The 21476-nt window shown below is 37.8% G+C and overlaps 1 protein-coding gene across 2 annotated transcripts in view; it reads right to left on the reverse strand.

The window, feature by feature from the left end:
- The window catches only part of GLRA2 (glycine receptor alpha 2), a 128449-nt gene that overhangs the window by 73426 nt on the left and 33547 nt on the right, over window positions 1-21476 (reverse strand). For both annotated transcript variants that reach the window (XM_026087950.1, XM_026087949.1), the window contains exons 5-7: window positions 11804-11886; window positions 10374-10511; window positions 7397-7611 (exon numbers count right to left, since the gene is read on the reverse strand). In XM_026087950.1, coding sequence (XP_025943735.1) covers window positions 7397-7611; window positions 10374-10511; window positions 11804-11886 — 436 coding nt within the window. The remainder of the gene's footprint in view (window positions 1-7396; window positions 7612-10373; window positions 10512-11803; window positions 11887-21476) is intronic.

The raw sequence follows: 21476 nt of genomic DNA on the forward strand, positions 1-21476 counted from the left end.
GAAAAGTAAGCTATAAAGTTTAAATTAGTACAGTGGGAAAAATGACTGATTTACTCAGTCTGTTTATTTTGACTTTCATATGGTAAACTATGTTATAGAACCTAATGTATTAATCTTTGTCGAGTCAGACCTCTTTGGTCAGTTTTGCACGGAACAGACGGCATCGTCAAATTCACTAGATTCCGCACATAACCACTGCAGGACCAAAAGATTTACCAGGACACCTCATTTCTGCAGCAAAGCTCAACAGGATAATGTGGCAACTTCTAGGAACAGATTTAGGTGTGCTGTGTAACATCTGCGTCCTCCTTCCTCCTACTGTTCTCACAAGAAGCATGGATCCTTCTGTTTCTGTCTTTTTACCCTTGCAGCAGACCCAAATCTTTGCTTTTGCAGAACTGCAAAGGCCGTGGAACAGAAGAAAAAACATTTCTACCCATAATGGATACATGATCACAGCATATATAACCACACCAAAGCTAGTCCAACATAGTTTTTATTGAAATACTTCTCCCAGTGAAGCTGCAAATGCATAGGCTAGCTGTGTAAGTAAATTCCCAGACCTCAAGGGAGCAAGATTTGTAGGAAGGGGAGGCATCTTTTACAAGACCAGCTGATGTAGGAGGAAGAAGCAGAGAAGCATCTGAGCACCACACAGCCTTTTCATGAAGCAGTAACCTGTATTATCAAGCTGGTATTAACATGGGTACAATGCTATTGGTACCTGAAGTGGCTAGGAAGCTCTGTCTGGTACATCACTCTGTACCAGATCTTCCACTGCAGCTCAAAGACTCTCTTGCCCTCAAACACAAACACGTATGTAGCTTGCCTGAAAACCATGGATGAGAAGATGTAAATAAAGGGGGAAGAAGTAAGCATAATTAAATGACACCTGGATAAACTGGAGAGCAGAATCAGAAAATGCCTTTTTTGATCTATGAGTCATGAGCAGAAGTTTATAAACAGCTTGATGGAAGTTTATTTTGTAATGTTTTGTAGGACTGCATATTTTGTACAGAGAACTCTATATTTAGTGACAATCAGTTTATACTGAACTAATTACTTCAATAAGTCACAGTGTGCAAATACATACTCAGCTTTTTGTGACCCTCATTTTACTTTGAAACATTTTTGATGAAAAAGATAGCTTCAGTCTATAGAATTTCTTTGTTAAGTAGTGTAGAACAAATTTATGTATCAAATTTCAAATACTGTATGGAATATAACAATGGGCATCAAAAACACAGTCTGCATCTGAGATTTAGTTGTACGTAGCTTTGCAAGCACATAAAAAGAGGATCCAGATAAAGCAGGTTTCCCTGAACTAATTCTCCTAATGTAAGTAAAAGAAGGAATACGTTATTGTATGAATTATACATCAAAACTATAACGGGAAGGGAAAAGAAGGACATATAAAAACATGGCAAACAAACAAAACAAATGAGTGTTAAAACTTTTCCATGTATGCACGTGACTGAAGAGTATGTCTTTGTGGTTAGATGACGATGTGGCCTGACTTCCTAAGGGTTTGAACAGCATGTTCATTTTTATTATAGTCAAGAAAATTGGGAAGTCACTGGGGATGTTTTCTGAAAACTTCTTTCTAATTCCACTCAAGAACCCTCAACAAATTTTTTAAAAGTGCAAGCTTGTTTGAAGTTGCCCCATCAGAACCAGTGAACATGTAACATAAGGCAGGCATTTAATCATGGTAGGGTTTTAGGATCATCAGGTCTTCACAGTAAACAACTAATAAGAACTAGTTGGCCTAATCATTTAAACAGTGTGTCTAGTGCTCAGACATCCATGTAAGGCAAGTAACAATTAATATATCTCATAATAGCTGAATTACTCTGTATCCTACACTTCCTTCTCAGATACTAAGACTTGAATTGAAGTAATCTTCTCTCAAAAATTGCTTCCATTCTAAGTTATTTTATTATTGTTTTTATAATATTGCTACATCAAAATGTATCACCTCTGTGTACCAAGAGATGCTTTAGACAACATGATTTTGTTACATAAAAGAGTAAGTTACTAGCTTAGGTGTTCCACTTTGTGTGAAAACAAATGAACACAGAATAATAGGATCTCTGAGAACAGTATCTATTCCATTTTTCTTTATTGTTATTTCTTCTCATCTCTTCCCCCCCCCCTTTTTTTTTTTTTTTTGGATTATGACTTTATTTTAACCTAAGTTCAAAATCAAAAAATGTGCTGAATTCTTGTAACTTCTTTACTTGGTAACTTTCACATTCAAAAAAGGAGAGGTTGCTTCTCAGACTGGCCTGCCAGAAGCCCAGGAATCCTGAAAAGCAGCCAGAAATGCTGGGGATGCAGATGACACRCAAAAACACTAATTTACTGCCAAAGTGTACAGATTTCATTGACTTTGGTTTTGCAAGCCTCTGCACCTATTAGAATATAGTACTTTTATTACATTTAGTACTGCATTTAGTGATCTGAAGCACAATGAAGTGAATGGAAGTAGTCCAAGTGGTTTCAGTGAGTTTTGAATGAGACTTTTTCAGCACAGATTGCTCCCTGGGGAAGGAACTTGCGTTCATTAAGCACTATGCATAAAAGTAACACAATATGAATGCTATACAACTCTGTAAAATACAGTTGCTATCACTTACTTGATTTAAACTATCCTCAGATGTTTTGCTTTATGGCTTGAAAAGTAATTCACTTTCTTGGACTGTTGTTGCTAAGGTTTAGTTTGTATGTATAAGAAGAAAACAATCTGAATTATACCCAATTACTAGCACAGCAGAGAACTCATTATTCTTTCAAATACTACTTTCTAAAACACTTTAAAAGTTTTGAGTCTGTTGACTCAACAAAAGGGAAGCTGTTTAAAAATAAATATAATAGTGAGAGAATAGTAATTCAATACTCTAAAGATGTTTGCTAGCATTTCTTGCCATTTCTGCACTATTGTACCTTGATATCCTCCTCTATACTCCCCCAGCTTATACGGTGGCAGTAACCATAAAATATGTAGCAGCATGTTCTATGTCTATATACTTCTCATGACACCCAGAATTTTCTCAGTGCRTTTGCTGATGAATATAAACTGTCGTGCTTGTGCAGTGTTTCTTCCAGAAGGCATTAGATCTAAGCACACAGCAAGTATTACATGAATTTAGRTACCTTCTGCAGTGCTAGGTTACATCAGATGTCTGATTTGCATGCTGTAGAGTCTGCTGCACAGATGAAGTGCAGACCACCCTAGATGCAAGGGAGCTCCTGGGCTCATACACAGGACTTGCAAAATTCAGTGTTTTCTGGCAATCTCATTGTAGACATGTGGTTGAGCTGATTATCCTGGTCACATCCAGGATTTCTGTTCAGCTAGTCAATCAGCAAGAGCTACTAGCTGGGTGGACAGACATCCATCTAGCCAAAATTTTCCAAGTGCAAATGATGACATTTCCAGAAGGCTAGATATAGAGTATCAGATGTGGACAAGGATTATATAAGTGAACATGTAGGAAGGGGAACTGATCCTATGAATCCTGCTATTATAGATCACTACTCCTGGCTATCCCAGGAATGGATTAGTCAGAATGGAGGGAAGGAGTTATTCAACCCCAGCTTTCTGGATGAGTTCTCTTTGACTCCATAACAGAGCCACTGATGGTAAGGGTGACATATGGTCACATCACCCTTCACCAGTCTTCTGTAACAAACACAACACTACTTCGTCACTACGAAAGAGGGTCAATATTTCTCTGCTGTTATTCCCTATATATAAAATCATTATTTCATCTCCATGAAGGAAGCAGGGCTTAGTATTGCTCTAATTTTGCCAAACTGTAGAGGAAGAGAATCTGTCTGCATTCTGAAACAGGCACTGCAGCTTTCGCTTCCTAGAAAAGTAGCTTTGTTGGGATCTAAATTCTCCCATGATTTACTGCTACTTTTTGTAATCAAAATYCAACTTTGTATAAGAAAACATAAAAATGCATATTCGTTTCTTTAATACTGTGTTGCTGTTATCAGAATTTGACCCTATATTTGTAGCCAGCATTTCAATACACTATAAAGATAATAATTCCACAGAAGTAACAAAAAAAAATACCAAAGAAATATATTTTGTTTGGAAGAAGCTTTTTAGATGGTCCTCTTATGTGCAGCAAACCTGAGACTCAGCTGGAATTAATTTCCTTCTTTTATTTCCTTCTTTTCTATTTTTCTTCCTCGCCTTGTCTTGCCTTGCCTTGCTTTGCCTCGCCTTGCCTCTCCTTGCCTTGCTTTGCCTCGCCTTGCCTCGCCTTGCCTTCCTGGCAGCCTCAGGCTCATGTTTAATTTTCAGTAACTAAATGCCTAATGTCTGTGTTGTCATGCCCTACCATTATGAAAAATTATGCATCAAAATTAGTATTAGTTATTAATATGGAGAAGAACAATTTCAAGGAAACAGAACTCTGGCATGTAGACCTATACCTGGGTTGAGAACAGTGTGTGGGTAATTACTTCTAAACAGTAGCACTTTCTCATCATTTAGATAGTAACTTGGAAACTGACAAAAAAAAACTAACTAGGAATCTCCTAAGTGCATTTTTTTCTTAGCCTTCCTTAGCTAAAGGAATTATTGTCTTTAAAGTTGGTGAGTTTCAATATTACTTTTTTTTGTGACAAAGATTTCATAAAATTGAGAAAAATAAGGAGAATTAGTAATAAGAAGAATAAGTGAGTAAAATAAAGGTAAAATTAAGTTCTTTAAATGCGTGTTAATAAGAATAGGGCACAAAGAGGGAAAGTACATTGTAATAAAGAGGATGGAAAAAACAAATACAACTATTGTATTCAAGTCTAGGCTGCTTTCACACATCAAGGTTGCATCTGTTCTTTCAGGACTCTTGCAAAAATAATGCTCCTGTCATCTCTTATTCTGTTAGATATTCATGCTTGGAGCAATTTTTAAAATGGTTATTTTATTGACAGCCTAACTTCCTGTATCTTGGCAATATATAGACAGGATTTTGAAAAACATTACTTTTAAAGAGTCCTTTTGGGACTTCAGCTCTAACACTGATTTCATTTAATTCTTTTCAAATTTTTATATCTAAATGCATTTCAGCTGCACAGATTTATTAAGAAATACAATTTTCATATTAAGTTACACATGGGGTTTTGAAATAGCTATGTGCCTTCAACAGCAAAAAAAGCTTGTTTCTTCTTCTTGTATGACGTCTCACTGTTGATGTGAGATGTATTTGCAAACATGGTTTTATAGCTACATGTGCACATGGAATGAGTTTTGAAGCACTTTGGTTCAGATCAGTCCCATATTTCTTCAGGCACTTGAGTCATCTAAGATATAGCAGATACGCTAGCATTTTCTAAGAATCGCATTTTTAGGTCATCTATGGCACCTTCCATATCCTGGTGAGAACTAACTCTTATGTACAGAGACCGCAGCTGTACAGTACAGCTCAGCTGAATTCACAGAGTGGAGCTGTAACAGCCAGAAGTAACCTGACTGAAATGTGTGCTGGGTTCTCTGGTGAGATACATTTCCTTATGGTCAATCTTCTGGCAAAGGAACCGAGCAGAAAATACTAGGAGACGATAGAATAAGGACAGAGCATCACAGTCCTCCGGCAAGTGCTGAGATCTATCTATTCTATCCTGAGGCTGGAGAAGAACCTCTTCTATAATCCAATTGCCACAGTCAGCATATTCTGGATCTTCCCAATTCTTCTACTCAATATAAGCCCAGAAACATGTCCAGCAAATACTTCTCTACTCCCACAAGGTAGAATACAAAGGGGAGAAATGTTTCAGCTGGATCAAAGGCATATGATGAAATTTCTTTTTGAGGAAGTGTTAGCATTTTAGGCATGTTAGCATGGCAGAGCATCTTGGCAGGGTATGTTGGCCCAGTTGGAAATGTGGGTGTAAATCTGCACTGTGGTGATTGTACAACCTCTAATTTTCAAGCCATTTAATTTGGATCAAACTTGGAATTTATCAGCATGGAATCATATTGCACCATCTAGATGCAGTCTTTGGTGACTCCAAGCTTGCTACCTAGAGAGTCTGTATGCTCATTGTCAAGATTGTCTCTATGTTAACTTTCTCTTCAGAGTGTTCAGTTAGCAATATTGACTGAATTGTCTGCACTAATGTTAAGAAATTATCCATTTGAAATTCTGAGTTAATATATGAAAGAATTTTATCTTTACATTTTGCATGGAAAATCATATACATCTCCAAGTGAACAAGTGAAGCTGAACCAACTGTTGTAGTCACCCAGTTTTAAAGTGTCATTACCATCAGAAGAGTAACACAGTCTGTGCAATTTTTTAAGCTACCCTATATAAGATCCATTTGAAAAAATAGAGTATTTGGAATAATACTAAATATGATAATGTAGAATAAAATACAGTGTGCTTTCTGGAACGGACCTTAATCTATACAAACACACACAATTTGTGCTTTCACTGTTGCTAGCCCAGTTTTGTGATCCCAGCCCTTGTGATGCAGGACTTCTGTAAAGAGGACACTTCAGGGAGCATACCTCATGATCCCTTAGACTATCATGAATTGATCTGCTTCTGAATTCTCTTCTAGGAAATTGTACAAAACCTGAGCATGCACATGAAATTATGGATTTGTCTTGGAATGCTACCGGAAGAATCATTAAGGCTGTGCCCTTGCTGAGAAGAGCTGTCAACCCAAGTAAACAAAGAATACAGTTTGCAATCTGTAATCCCACCTAAGGCAGCTGGCCTAGATTAAAAAAACACGCAAAATTCAAGTGAGAGGCGCCTTATGTGACTAGACGGGACGGAGGATTGGGAACAACACTTGGATGAGAATCCAGACTAATTCTGCCATGAAGTAAAGAAAGACATCAGCAGTCAGTACATCACTGAAAGTTTTTCCAGAGATATCTTTCACTTGTCTGTATATATATAAATATATATATCCTATATATGTATACTTATATGTGCAGCAAAATAAGTGCAATATCTAGCTGTGCCAAGATGTTTTAGAATCTAACCATCCAGAAAAGACACGTAGAGTTTACAAAGGTCCCAATCAGATTAAATGCCTAATTTTCATGAAGGTGCTTTCAGAAATTCAGTTGGGAACATAAACACTTTAGAAAATCTGGCTTCTAAATTCTGAAGTATAAGTGCCAAAACTAGTAGTAACTCATTAAAATCCATAGCTTTGAACCCTCTGGCCATTTCACAAACCAACAGAAACCCTCCTCAACCCAAACACATGGGTTTTGCAACAATTTAACATCACACTGATACCACTTTCTCAGGTATTCTTATCAGATGTATGTTTACACAGATCTTTCAGAAACATCAAAAGTAGTACAAATATTTCTTGGTAATAACAAATTGGTGATATAAAATGATTTCCTTACTTTTGGGAGGGAAGCTCTGGATCCTGAACTTTGAGTGGTCATTGTCAAAACTGTAGTGATACCCAGTGCGACTCTAGCTGGAGCAGCATCCATGTTGATCCAGAAAGAAACCCAGGACAAAATGACAATCAGCAGGCTAGGAATGTACATCTGGATTAAATAGTATCCCATCTGACGCTCCAAATGAAACTTGACTTCAATGCATGTAAACTTTCCTAGAACACGAAATTACTTTCATAAATGCTTTTTGCACATTTTTGTCTTATTTTCTGAACGTAAGTTAGCTGCCTGGCCTGTTTTCTAACCCAACACTAAAAACAGGTCCTGATATACAAATATGAGTCATCCCTTTGTTACATTCTAGCTTGAGAGAAGACCACATGATATTCCCACAGAAATCCTGAAGCAGACCTGTGCCCAGTTCTTCAAATTAATTGAGCAAATGAACAGTAGCACAGTTGTTTCACTTCCAGAAAACATAATTTAATGCTTTTTCTCAAAATTTAATAAGAGTTTACATTAGTCAGATACAATGTTTAGTATTAAAAGGTGAAAACATTTTCCTCTTTTAATTGCACGAGATTAAGCAAACATGTAATTATACAGACAAGCTGTAAAACATTACTCATATGGTCCTATGGTAGATTACACCCTGTTTCATTCTGAGCATGTCATTTGCCTGTGTCTGTGGATTACTYTTCACAGCAGTTCCAGCTCAAAGCCTACTCTGAGTTTTGCCAAGAGTCTAACTCCAATAAATCCACAAAAATCTCTTGTACAAGTTATGTGATTCTTTAAACAATAAATAGCTACTCTGTGGGGGTAGAGGAGCACAGAAGTTTAAGATCTCCTAACACTGGAGCAGTCATGCAGTGAGTGTTGCAACATCCTGAGTTGCAACAGCTCATCAGCTACTAATCCAGTCACTTTGTACTGCTCTCCAAATTACTGTGTATCCTGACGGTGGTTAGGTACTGTGGAGGAGCTCACTCAAGGCAGGCTAACCTGTGTACATTAACTCATGCCTGTAATGTCAATCTAATTGTTTCAAAGAAGTCCTTCTGTGTTTGTTGGCCAAGTGCATTGTCCCTCGTTCACCCTCTGCAGGTGAAATTAGGTTTTTGCTCCTTTTTGTGACAAATACATACTTTTCTGCTAGTCTGGAATGCTGAGCAGAGGATCAGACAAGTGCGAGAGCTGGCACAAAGGACAACACAGAGACCATCTGGCAAGGAGGGTGGGGAGAAGAACTGAATAAATCGGCTAGGAGACAAGCTGCAAAATTAGTCACCTGATCTGTGACCCTAAAGACAGACTCTGAGACCTGGGTAGCGACTGATGCTGACCAGTCTGCCCACAGAGCAGGTCTGGAGAAGGGGTGGGGTGGCCCTGCGCACAGCAACGGTGTTGAAATAGCCCCATCCGACAACGGGTCCCCAAGGCAGCAGCACAGCCTGGATGGTGTGCCTCGCACTGCCAGGCCAGAGGAGCAGGTGCTGGGGAAAGGCTGCAGCCCGATGATAGAGCTTTTATTCTCATTGTAATTTAACTCCAAATCTGAAGGAAYGGTCTACAGAGGAGACAGTAACACAGACGTCCGCAGGCAAAGTGTTCCTTTGCTTGAATACTACTTTTCAATTCCCCTTGCCATGCTACACACTTTGAACTTCTGGTTAGGAGCTTTCATCCTGTGGAGTGGGAGCTACTAATTGGTGTTTTTATCCTTCACAGGGAATCTCCATGGGTATACAAGGAAGCTGTTGCCTGAAGGGGCCTATCACCTTCTCTCCCTCCTCTCTTACTGTCAATATTCCAACCTGCAGAGTGGCTATTTGACAGTAAATAATTAGAAAAGCAGCTGAGCTCACCTATTCGGAGTTCAAGCCATGCAGAGGGAAATGGCTAAACTTTGTATCAGCCAAATTACAAATGGTAAACTCTGTCTGTTGGAATTTACTCTTCATTATTCCCTTTGAGTGTGAGAAAAGATGGGAAGTCATAGCAGTCCCCCTTTCCACACCTACTGGACTGAGCATCACAAAGTTTTCCTTTCCTGGCACTTTGGGCCCGAAAATGAGAAACAGTATTCATAAAAATTAAAAACAATAATTTTCTTTTCATAAGAAATGAATGTGACTTTATTTTTGACAAAGGCAGAATCTCTCAGGTTATATTATTTCACAGAATGAACCAAATGTAGTTAATGCAACCAGACTGGCTCTTATGCTGAAATGATGAAAAAGTTATTTTAAATGAGAAGGATTATGTCTAATCGCAGAAAGCACCCAGCAAACCATTCATAAAAATCTCTAAATGCTGTCCCTATTAAATAGACTCCAAGCAGCTAAATCCAGATTTTAACAGAGCTTTTTCTGCTCTGTAAAGCTAAAGATAGAAAACATGGTTTGACTTTTTTAATGGCAAAAACAGGATAAATATTACATTCCTAAGCAAACATTTTATTTCTCAACATTTCATATTTATAAACTATTCATATCATCAATAAAAGCAACATATTTTCAAATACAACATCTCATAAATTAGACAACACATAAAAACTGGTGAAAATTTGATATTTTTCCTCATCAGCACTTTGAAATCTTGGAGAAATATATCAGGTTCAGAAAAGCCAGTATTTTAAAACTGATGAATTAGTACTTAAGAAAAAGATTCAGTTTGATAAAAATGTTTTATTTTGAGGAAATCAAAACAACTAAATTTTTTTTCAATCTTGTCTTTTAAAATCAATTAGAATATTTTCAAATGAAACTAAAGGATGTTTGGAAACAAAAAATCTTCCAAACAAGCAAGAAAAAAAGAGAGAATTTCTCTATCTTTTTTTTTCTCAGATTTAAAAAATAATCAAATTTTAATTTCAAACTACTTTGTTTTCATTTCATCCATTTTCTCCCTTTACAAATAGCCCACAGGTACTGTTAGGCACAATTATTAGTAGAAAAATTAGAAAAATGCTCACCAGTGTTGTAATGTTTCGTGCAATAACCGAGTTCTTTATCTTCCTTCAGAATAAACTGTGGCAAGGTTAAACCTTCTGCAACTTGCACAGGCCCATCACTTAGCCACTCAAATATCAGATCATTCATAGTATAGCCAACTAGGATAAAAAAATCAGAGCTCGTTAGTTGGTAGTGGACTGGAAAACATGAAAAAAATATTATTAAGTCTGAGAAATGTCTCCTATCCCGATAAGTGTTACCTCAGCTATATCCTTAAACCATCCAATTAGCGACTACACTATTGCTATTAGTTACTAATTACTATTACTGTGCTATTCCTGTATTGTGAGAGAAACAAATATGTAACACAATTATTTTCTGAAATACTGCTTTGGTTTGTTTCTAAAAAATAATTTTGCTGGCCCATAAAAGATACTATTTACAACTGAAATGGCATTTCACTTTGTCTATGTATCAGCCTGTATTTTGCTTTGTTTTCATCATTCTTTGATTATGCAATTGTTAGGCTCCAACAAAATGAGGATTTCTAGACTGCACAATGCTGGATCCTTGCTTAAAAGGAAACTGCAGCTTTTGTAAACCTGTGAGCCTACCACTGAGAGGTGTGAAGCAGAAAGACAGAGGCTTTGTCTCACTAAAGTCAATAGGCATTCTCTTTTTGACTGCAACGGCTACATCTTTATGAGTAAATTAAAGAGACTGTGACGCATTCTCTGGCCACAGAGGCAAGTGGTAACCAGCAGCTCGCATCCATGTAGCTAAACCCATTCTTCCCTCCCACAAAAACAAACAAACAAACAAACACACACAAACAAACGGGTAGTCTGGTAGGTACTGCCTATCGGGAATGATCCGAGGCTCATGTCATCATCCAAGCCAAGCCTGGGTTTTGTCTGATTGTGACCTGGTACAAGTCCAAACTGTGCCAAGGAGTGCACTTAAAATCACACAGTGAAGAGAACTGTGCCAGTACTCAAGTCCATGCCTTGGCTGTGCTTAGGCTACTAGCATAAATAAAGCCAATAGGACCTGTGTTTCACTGAGTTTATTGCTTGCATTTTTCAAAGGACCATAGCATATCTTGATCTGACATAGCTAATCCCTAATGGTATACTTGTTATTCTTACTTTCCTGAGATTTATTTTCTCGTGTACAGCATTGCTGTGGTTACACCGGGAAAAGATACAATCCTGATGGGAGATGTAATGCTCCATGGAAGAGGGAGAGGGAAGGGAGATGGGACAGCACAGAGAGAAAGGACTGGCATTATAAGGTGATGGACAGTTAAAGCACTCCTCCTGCATGACTTTCSCTTACAAAATATGAATATTAAGTCTCACCACACAAATAAAACAATGTAGATACTACCTAACCACCAAAAGTTATGGTAATATTTGCTCTTGGCTAGGTAAAGCAACTGGACACTCACAACTCTCTAGCTGCATTGTACATGTCTGTACATCCATAGGAAAATTCTTCAAGTCCATGGGACAGGATAAGGTTAAAGTAAGCCTAAAAATGGAGGGAAAAAAAAGTACTGTTGTTAGAAATCTACTGTTTTTATCCAAAGCTCCATATTTAAAGTTTAAAGGATCACAGTCAAATCTGAGAGCCTCAGAAGTTTGACTCCTCATCCCCTCTTAGCTTTTTGGGATAAGATCCTACAAAGACAGAAGATGGGCAAACCAGCTGCTCTCTGGGTGCATTGGCTGATCAGAACCAAGACAGAGAAGACAACAGCAAAATAGCATGAAATGCTCTCCCATTAAAGAAACAGTGAATGCTTTAGGTATAACAGCAAACCCAAAGAATACAAAAACTGAAATTCTGGTCATAGGACACACATTTTTAGGTTTTGTCTTGGAAAAGCAAAGGAAGGAAACATAACCATTAAGGTTTTTTTAAACAGATAGTGGTTTTGTTATGTATGATATCCATTTTCGATCTTCATTCTTACCATTTAGTTTTTAAAGAAAGAAAAAAAGAACAACGCAGTAAATGCTAGAATTATGCARTAGTATAAGATAAAGACTGCAGACAGATGAAAGTAAGCCTAAAGGAACATTATCATGCAAACTAAATTTCTCTTTTAATTTTTTGGATGTTATTGTCTCAGAAAAAACACAATTTTAGTAGGCTGGAAATATTTTTAAAGTTTCTTTTTCTTAGTTCTGTTTACTTTTTTGCATTTGATAGAAATCTGTGTCAAGACTTCTCCTCTGCTGTTTTTTTTCTGTGTGGAAAGAAGAAACAATTTTAACAAACTAAGATTGTGGGATGATATAATTACAAATAATTAGCTTCTTTGAACAACAGAAGAAATATCAAGATGTTCTTTTAAGGTATATAAAAAGAGCACTTTTATTATTTGAGATTACTTTCAGCAGAAAAAAAAACAATTTTGACACACTGAGAGCAAATAAACAAAAACCTCTGTGTCCATTTACAGTCAAAGATGAGAACTAGATTCTCTGATTTGAAGGTATGCTTAAACTTTAACATGACACATTGAAAATATTGTTTTTGATTATTCCAACGAAMCCACAGTCCAGCTAGTAACCTAGAAAATACATGTAATATATATAGAGAAATATTTCATTAAGCTCTGTCTCCTTTGGTGACTTTGTGCTCCTCGTGATGCTTGTGTTTCACACCACATAAGGGTTATTCAAGCTCTTTGAGTCTATTTCTTCATCCTCTGCATTTTTTGTGATGCACTGAATGGGACTTCTAGTCCTGCCCTGCAATCAAATCACTAAAATGACAAGAACATGATTTTTAGGTAACTGAGACCAAAATTGTCTCGGTCTGATCAAAAATCATATTCACCAACTCCATGCTTTTGCCTACTCAAGTGCTGCATAGAGAATGTCACATTCTTTTACTCTTGACACAGGCTTCAGTTTACAAGACAACAACATCAGGAAATTAGAGACTGGTTGTCAGTGGCAGTGAAGTGCACTGAGATGAAGAAAAGCATCTAGTAGTCTTCTCAGCCCCACCATGGGATCTAACTCCTGTTTAACCTTTGAGAGCAAATAGCATAAGCATTTTAAAAAACATTAGTCACCTAGAGAAAAAAGTATATCTAGTAAACACATAAATACCTTTGAAAATCTGCCCCTTATTCTTTTAAATATTTTATGTGCTCTACAAATGTTAACTAGTCTCATTTTACTAGGTAATTTCCTGGATTAAAGGCTGAGCTATTTTAGTTGCTAATCCTCAGTATTAACAAAAGACTGCTTCTGCCTTTTCTTCTGAAATGTTGATATATCGAGCCTTCTTCTTTCTTTTCAGTCATCTTCTAAATATAGGTTAGATGTTTCAAGTTCACTTCAAATGTGTTTTTATGCAAATAATTTTCAAAAAGGCTACAAAATATGTCATTTGCTCATGTTCATAGAAGTCGGTATGGCCTATCCACCACTTAGATTTCACAGACTGTAAGGCATGGTCTCTGTTTCTTCTCTCCTTCATCCCTTTCTCCTTCCCAAAGTCCTCAGAGAATCTGGGGGGTTGACTACATACATAGACCTAATGGGCATGGGGTTCTACTTTTATTAGTGTATTATCAAACTCATGAGAAAGCAAACACATCCAACCACAGCTTTCAAACCTCCTAAGGATAAATTGATCCATCTCCACTGACTGCTAGATAGATATGTCGGTTTGTTTCTGGAGATGAACAGAAAACCTCTTCTTTCTCTCCTTAACAGTGTCCTTCAGAAAGACTAAATTATTCTCTGCTCACCTGGATAAATGGAAAATCATTTCTATTCATCGTACTGATGAGGCCAGCTCAAGAGAGCATGCCCTTATAGTTTTACTTCTACCTGTTTTTCATCTCAGCAGAGAAGCCATTCATAGCTGATATCTCTGCTTCTGTAATCCGCTTTTACTAGGAGTAATGCAAATGTTGAACCCAACACTTACTGCCTAACATCATGCTTCTGATTGAGTAGATCCATTGATTTTCAACAAGATTACTACAGGCTAAATGTTAAGCTACTGAAGTCTGAAGTAGCTACAATGAAGTCTATGGCGGTGGATCAATTTATAGCAGTTGACTCTTTTTCAGTAAAAATGTGATCCTGTGAATGTTTCCAAACCCAGGTGCCATGTCACTACTTGTATATTCACGTTAATAAGGAAACAGGATCAGTAATAGAAAGTGTGAGGCAGCCTTAACTACAAATATAGCTACCCACACCACCTATAACAACAATGTCATTGACAGAAAAGGTTTCAGAAAATGAATTATCTCACACTTACTTGGCAAATTCAAGAAGATTCCTGAAGATTTGGTACAAAGTGCATGGATGAATACTTTAATTGTTAATAAAACAGAAGAAACTGCTATAGAACAATTTTTTTTTAAGAAACCCTTCTATCAAGACATTTGAGATGCATAAACAAGATATTTTATAATGTAGTATCATAAAAGACTGCCTTTTTGTTTCTGATGGGAAGAGTTTTATGAACAATCTGAATGAAATCGAAAGGAGAAAAAGCCGACCAAGGACTAGATTTTGTCTTCAGTTACCTGAACGCTCTTTTGCCCCTATTAGCTAGGCGCAGGTTGCACAGCTAGCTCAGARGAAGAGCTCTGAGGCTGGGCATTATATATTTTCCAGTTGAGCAGACCAGAGTCAAGAGGAAAAAGAAGAGAGTCATGACTCCAGCTTCCCCTGGCACATCAGGCACAATGTCAGGGCCAGTAGGCAGCTCCGGAGGAGAGGCAATGTAACTCTCTCCTTTCCCGCTCTCTCTGCTGTCCTACAGTCAAGGATGAATCAGACCCTGGAATAATGAAAATTATTGCATGCAGAAAACAAAGAATGAACAATTAGCCATCACTGTGACACCCCCCCCCCMAAAAAAATAAATAAATAAAAATAACTGATTAATATAACTGTGAAATGTCAGAGGCAGGGCTATAAGCCAAATGCCCCAGGGCAGCATTGTCTGTATTAAACTTCGGACTAGCTTCCTGAGGTTTTATTCACACACCAGCYAAATCCTTCTGGGCAGCATCTGCTGATTCTTTAAATGCCTTCAAAGAGCAATGGGCAGTGCTGGAACTTCTTCAGACAGCATTTCTTTCAAGATCCCCTCTTTTATCCCTTAGCTTCATCCGAATGTCCTTGTAAAATCATTCAGACTCAGGCTGTAGGGCCTGTCTCTCTCCCCACCCTAGCTCAACATCTTGTATTTCTGTTCAATCCCCAGAAGCCCCCTTATCAGCATTATTCAAAGGTCTGTACTTCCAACTTCTGCAGCTAGGGATGCAGAACTCCTGCAGACTATGGCCTCCTTTGTTACAGAACCCAGAATAACTCATCGGGGGGGGGGGGGGCGGATACTAACTGTATCTTATTAAAGACTGTGTCAAACACAATCACATACACAAAAAGGGAGATAAAAGACACTGCATCAAAAACCCCTCATGTTCATGATCTTCAACACCTGAACACCTGATTTTGCAGTGTCAGTGTTTTTCCAGATGCAACSAGACTGGCCTTTGGATGGGCTGGCAGGAGGACTCAGCACAGGTATTACCACAGCCCTAAAAACAGCAGCTGTAGCCAGTCATCATCTTCTGTGAGGAAACACCAGTACAGGAGGGTGGCGCACATGTGCAGCCCCAACTCCTCTTACACCTGCCCATCTTCCCCACATCCCTCCTCCTCTGGACCCACCCGCTTTCAGAAAGCTCAGCCTCTTTCCTCTGCCTCCTAGGCTATCTTCATTCGTTCTCCTCCTCCCTTTCCTGTTGCTCTCTCTTTTTATTCCAGTTCCTGCCAAATACCACCCCCACCTCTCTTTGGAGTATCAAGACATGAGGGCAAGTCCATTGTATAACACAAAATTGACAAAAGCGCACCATCAGTAGAGATTGCTCAAAAGGAAGATCCTTTAATACAACAACAACAACAAAAATAGCAGTAAAGTATCTGTAAACAGGTTGCTCTCAGAATCATCTCCAGTCTCTTACTTTCTCTTAGAGTTTTTGATTTCTAACACTCATCACAATTATATTGAAGCTCCAAACATTGGTATTACTTCCTCTGATAATCCCACAACTCTAGAAAATCACTTCAGGGTATTACACGTGTAGCCTACTTGGTCAGCAGCACAAAACTGAAACAAAGAACTGCTAGTACTAGATTAAACTCTTAAGGAACTGGGTTTACACATTACAAAATCTAAGAATTTTGTTTGAGAAATGTAAGACAATATCTAATTTTAACTAGGATTTGTTATATTACTTAATTTGTAGCAAATATTAAACACTATAGTCTAACCTGCTCACACAAAACTCCGTTTGATCTATGCAGTAACTCTTATACAGGAAGAGGATATTGATCCCACACCAGAAAGACCCTGTGGATCTCACAATACGAGGTGTCTCAGGACAAGGGGAATAGTATTTTCATTCATTATCCTGAAAATGTGGCAGTTTGTAAGTGGGCTACAGGACAGCAGCATCTTCATATAATTTTTTTCTAATGAGAAATAACTACAGTCAGCCTTATGAAATACGGAAGTACTATTGGAAATTTAAATAGTGCTAGAGTACAAGTGCCTTCCAACTCCAAAAAATCATGATTATCTCCACATAAGTATGAAAAGCAACAAATGCCTCACCATGAGTGGGCATGGTATCAGAAATAACACTTAGTTTCTATTCTTACCACTTCATTTTTTCAAACTTCTCCCATCTGCAGCTTAGCTACTGGGGCAGGAGGCATTACAATTTAGGATTTTATACTGCAAATACCAGAACAAAACTAGCACAAGCATGGTCACTGTTAACATTGGCTACCTTCCATTTTTATGAAAAGTCTTGTATGTGTGCAAAGCCCATAGTGTTGGGCCTGCTGAGACAAGTAGAATTTTTTTCAGTATTGCCAGTTTTCAAGATGTTATCATAAATTTCATGATTTCTGGTGTTTTTCTTAAAGTTCCAAGCTGATAATGAAGCTCAAAGAAATTCTTAGCATTATTTTTTAGACTATTAAATTTCTTATTCTTACACAGCTGCTGAAATAACATAAAAATATTACCTAAGCACAAGTAGAAAATGTTCCCCATTAAATGGCAGGGGAGATGGAGTTGCACAGCAACCATGACAGCATTGTGTGACACAGGAGCAAATACCATTCAGACTGGTGCCACTGAAACAGGGAGGAGAATCTAAAATCTTATATCCTTCCCAGCCCCCTCCCCCACCAGGTGATCTGTGCCTGAATGAAGAGCACACACATTGTTCATATATCAGAAGGCCAAAAAAGAAAAAAATACCAGTGACATTCTTCTTTAAAGGGCTTTTCATTTTCTAGTCCACCTCATTATTTTTTCAGGGACCTGACTCATCATTTTGAATGTCAATTCTGGTAATTTTCACAGTCTACAGGCTTTGTCCTGTTAAATGGAACAGTCAAACTGTCTGCTTTTTCCTTTATTTTTTAGAAGTCCTGGAATTCCTCTCTAATATTTGTCATGTTCTGCAGCTTCATTTTTGTCAGATAGAAATGGGCTGAAGTCAAGCTTTCAGATGATGTGGCGCTTTCTCTGCAATGGTAAAATGCAAAATGTAGGCTGGAGTTTCATGTATTTCAGTTTATGAGCGTGTTCTCCCTGCCTGCAGTGCTTTGGTCCATGTATTGCTTAACAAAACAGGAACAGGCACAGAACAGGGTGGTGGATTTTTCATTACAGTCATGCCACACTTCTCATTGTAATGCAGTCATTGTCTGTAGATACACAATGCCAGCACATGAGTTGCCAGCAAATGATTTTCCAATTATTGCTCAAGCAAATCTATGAAATTAAATTCAAGTATAATTTCATGTAACAGTTAAATTACATAACCACCTGTTTCCTTTCCGTGAAGAATAGTGTCTCAGCTCTCCTTTTTTCTTTGTTAATTTTTATCTTAATTTTCCTACTTTGCGCTAGTGAGTATTTGGTATGGTGTTGTTTTCCTTCTGGCAAGGTGATGTCTCTGTTCCAAGCCATATATTTCAATGCAATTGGCAAGAGACCTCCATTCCTGAAAGCGTGTTCCAGGAAAACATGCTTTTTTATACCGTTCGTTTAGAAATGGTTCCCATGTCTACATCTTTTTACATCTGACCTTATACTGCCCCAGTGCACAGGTAAATGGAGTGATTGGTCACTAGCAATAAAGGACAGACATTATGGTTATCCATAAGGAGACCAGGTACACAGATGTGTGTTTGGCTTCCATCCAGTCAGCAATATGCAACTTTCCCATTGGCATAGACATCCAGAACTAACCACCTGCTGATATTTTTTTCATCCTGTCAGCCAAGAACAACTTTATATGTACAAATTGGGCTCCACCAACATTTCCCACCTTTTTACTTAGAACAAAGCCTTACTTTTTATTTGAGACACAGAAATATAGGACTCTAGAAGTGATATCTTGGTCCATCAAATCTAGTCATCAAATCTAGGCACACAGTCACATCATCTAATCCCTCTCAAAAATGATCAAGGTTCATTTAATGATACCTTGTTTTTCCCCTCATTATTTCTGCTGGTTATTGTTCCAGGAATTCAAGATGTTGATGGTTAGAAACTTTATAATTTCCAGTTTAACCTTACTTATGATCAATTTACACCCATTTGTTCTCTTGGCAGCATTGTTCTTTAGTTTAAATTTCTCATCTGTTGTCTTTGTGTTTACCTCACCTCCAGTGTTCTTGTATGTCAGCTAGAGATGTGCATGACATGACAGGAAGTAATGATGCAGCATATGTTCAGATACAATGTTCATATCCTCACTTTACCTTAAATGCTTTATAAAGTCATTCTGCATCATTAAAATGTAAAACATTCTTTCTTTAAGCAGGATGATCAATGGAGTTTTTATAAGAGCTGTACTAGTTGCATAACAAAGTACCTGTATTAGGTTTTATTATTTATTTAGTAGGTTTTATTATTTRTTATGCAAAGCAAATACTTCAGATCCAACAGAAAAGTAGGGGTATTGGAAACCCAGGGCTATATTCTGAGTCTGGATTTGTAGATTGGGAAGGAATGAGAGAAACCAAAGTGGGTGACGGGAGGGAGCAGTCAAGACACTGCTAGGAAACCATCCCAAAGGATGAGAGGAATCTGAGGCTGTTTGATTAAAACATACGAAAAGGAAGTGGGGGCAGGAGGGAGAACAAGAAGAAAAAGAAAAGAATGGGTGAAAAATAGATAGCTGATGATAATCCAAGGACATTGTGTTCAGACATTACGAAAATGGCTGCTTGTTCTGCAAAAGGCTGCAATTTTTTAGCCTCTGAAACCATTGTTATTACTGTAATCATGTCCATAAGAAGATGAATTAGTCAAACTCACTGGATTCACATAGCATGCAGTCACAATTGGTAAGTCGGTGACGTCCCGGTAACAGTGTGTGCAATTCAATGAAGTCTAGTGATTCTAACACTACTTATATAATGTCTATAAGGCCTCTGCCTATAATGCATAGTAGCTGTCAAATTCAAACCTTCTTTAGATATGTGCTTTATTTTGGTTAGCATTTCTTATTTTTAAATGCCTTTTTCTTTAATCTGGAAAAGTTAATTCAAGGCATATGAAGACCTTTATGCTTTTGGAAAGTCAGAGCAATGAACACAGAAATGTATGCGGTTTTGCCAAAAGGAAAAATAAATAATTTTCTACGGAAGTGTTCCTATGCTAATTGAGAATAGCTTCCAAGGGAAAATCCCCATCTTGTGAATATCAGTGTTGTTCTGGTAGGAGCTGAGGTAATAAATATGATTGTGCGAGATCAGAGAGAGGTATTCCTACACAGCAAACAGCCATGTCAATCATGATAACAGTCTCTCTCCTTCCCCGCTCTGCTAATCTGTCACATGGAAAGACAATGCTGCTAGCGAAGTCCAAATCCTCTTAAATCCCAGCATTAGATTGTAAAATAAAATTGAAGTAATCAAATTTAAGCACAAGATGCATACAGAATTGTAGACCTGAACAGTTTCTACAGCACCAGTTGTCTAGACTGCACAGTGCCATGTAAGAATTACGTGCAACAATGTCATTAGGTGTAAATGGAACTACATTATCATTTACCCAATAAGGTTCTGTATCCTAAAATTATTTTAGAAAATCCACACCTGACTTTAGTGTACCATGCCAACAGTAGCCACACTAAAGGTCTAGGAGGCTATAACAGATCAGTCCTAAAATAGTGCTAAATGGACTGTGTCTGTATATGGTACACTCCTTCTCCTTCCATCTCTACCTCACACACCCCTAAACACACTCCTGCCTTTATACTCAGACAGGGACACGCACAGCCACTTGCAAACAGAAGCATGGATACAACAGCATACCCATATGAGCTCAAAGTCCAAAAAACTCTGGGCTATAAACAAAGCATTTGAATTATCTTTTAAAAGATTTTTTTTTGAAGGATAGTGGAGTTTTTCATATGAATAGGGTATTGTGGAGGGATGCACAGTACTACCTAAGTATTTTCTTATCTTCTTACATATATTTTCTTCCCATAGGATAAAAAACACAGGTACAGAGGAGACTATGAAACATGGAGGTTTCACTCAGAAGAGCTGCTTGCTGTTTTTTAATGGTCTGATTTATAAATGTGCTAAAGATTGCTTCTGATGACTTACATGAGGTATGTGGTAATCATTATAAATCATAATAAAACCCAAAATGTGGGGGGTGAGAGGTATACACYTAGTGTCCTGGCACTCAGAACAATTGCAACAGCAGGAAGAGTTGATTTTGGAAACTCCTGAGTAAAGCAACTGGCACAGGAGATGGTATTGCAAATATATGTGCTGTTTTCACAGATACCTCTCTTCGGGTGCCTAAGCAGGAAATGGCTTTTGGATGTGCCAGTTCATCCCGTCAGCCACTTGTTACAGAAAGGAGGGTCTACCAATCACACCCCAAACAGCTGCACAAATAGAGAACAATCTAAAAGCTTGAATTTTCTGTATCATAGTGCTGTAGCAGTACTATCTCTTCACAGTACTGTTTTCTTTGCCTTTCTCCATAATAACATTTAACAGTTAAATCTAGTTCAAGAG

The sequence above is a fragment of the Apteryx rowi genome, unplaced genomic scaffold (assembly GCF_003343035.1).
Source record: "Apteryx rowi isolate R43461 unplaced genomic scaffold, aptRow1 scaffold_747, whole genome shotgun sequence".
Classification (NCBI taxonomy): Eukaryota; Metazoa; Chordata; class Aves; order Apterygiformes; family Apterygidae; genus Apteryx; species Apteryx rowi.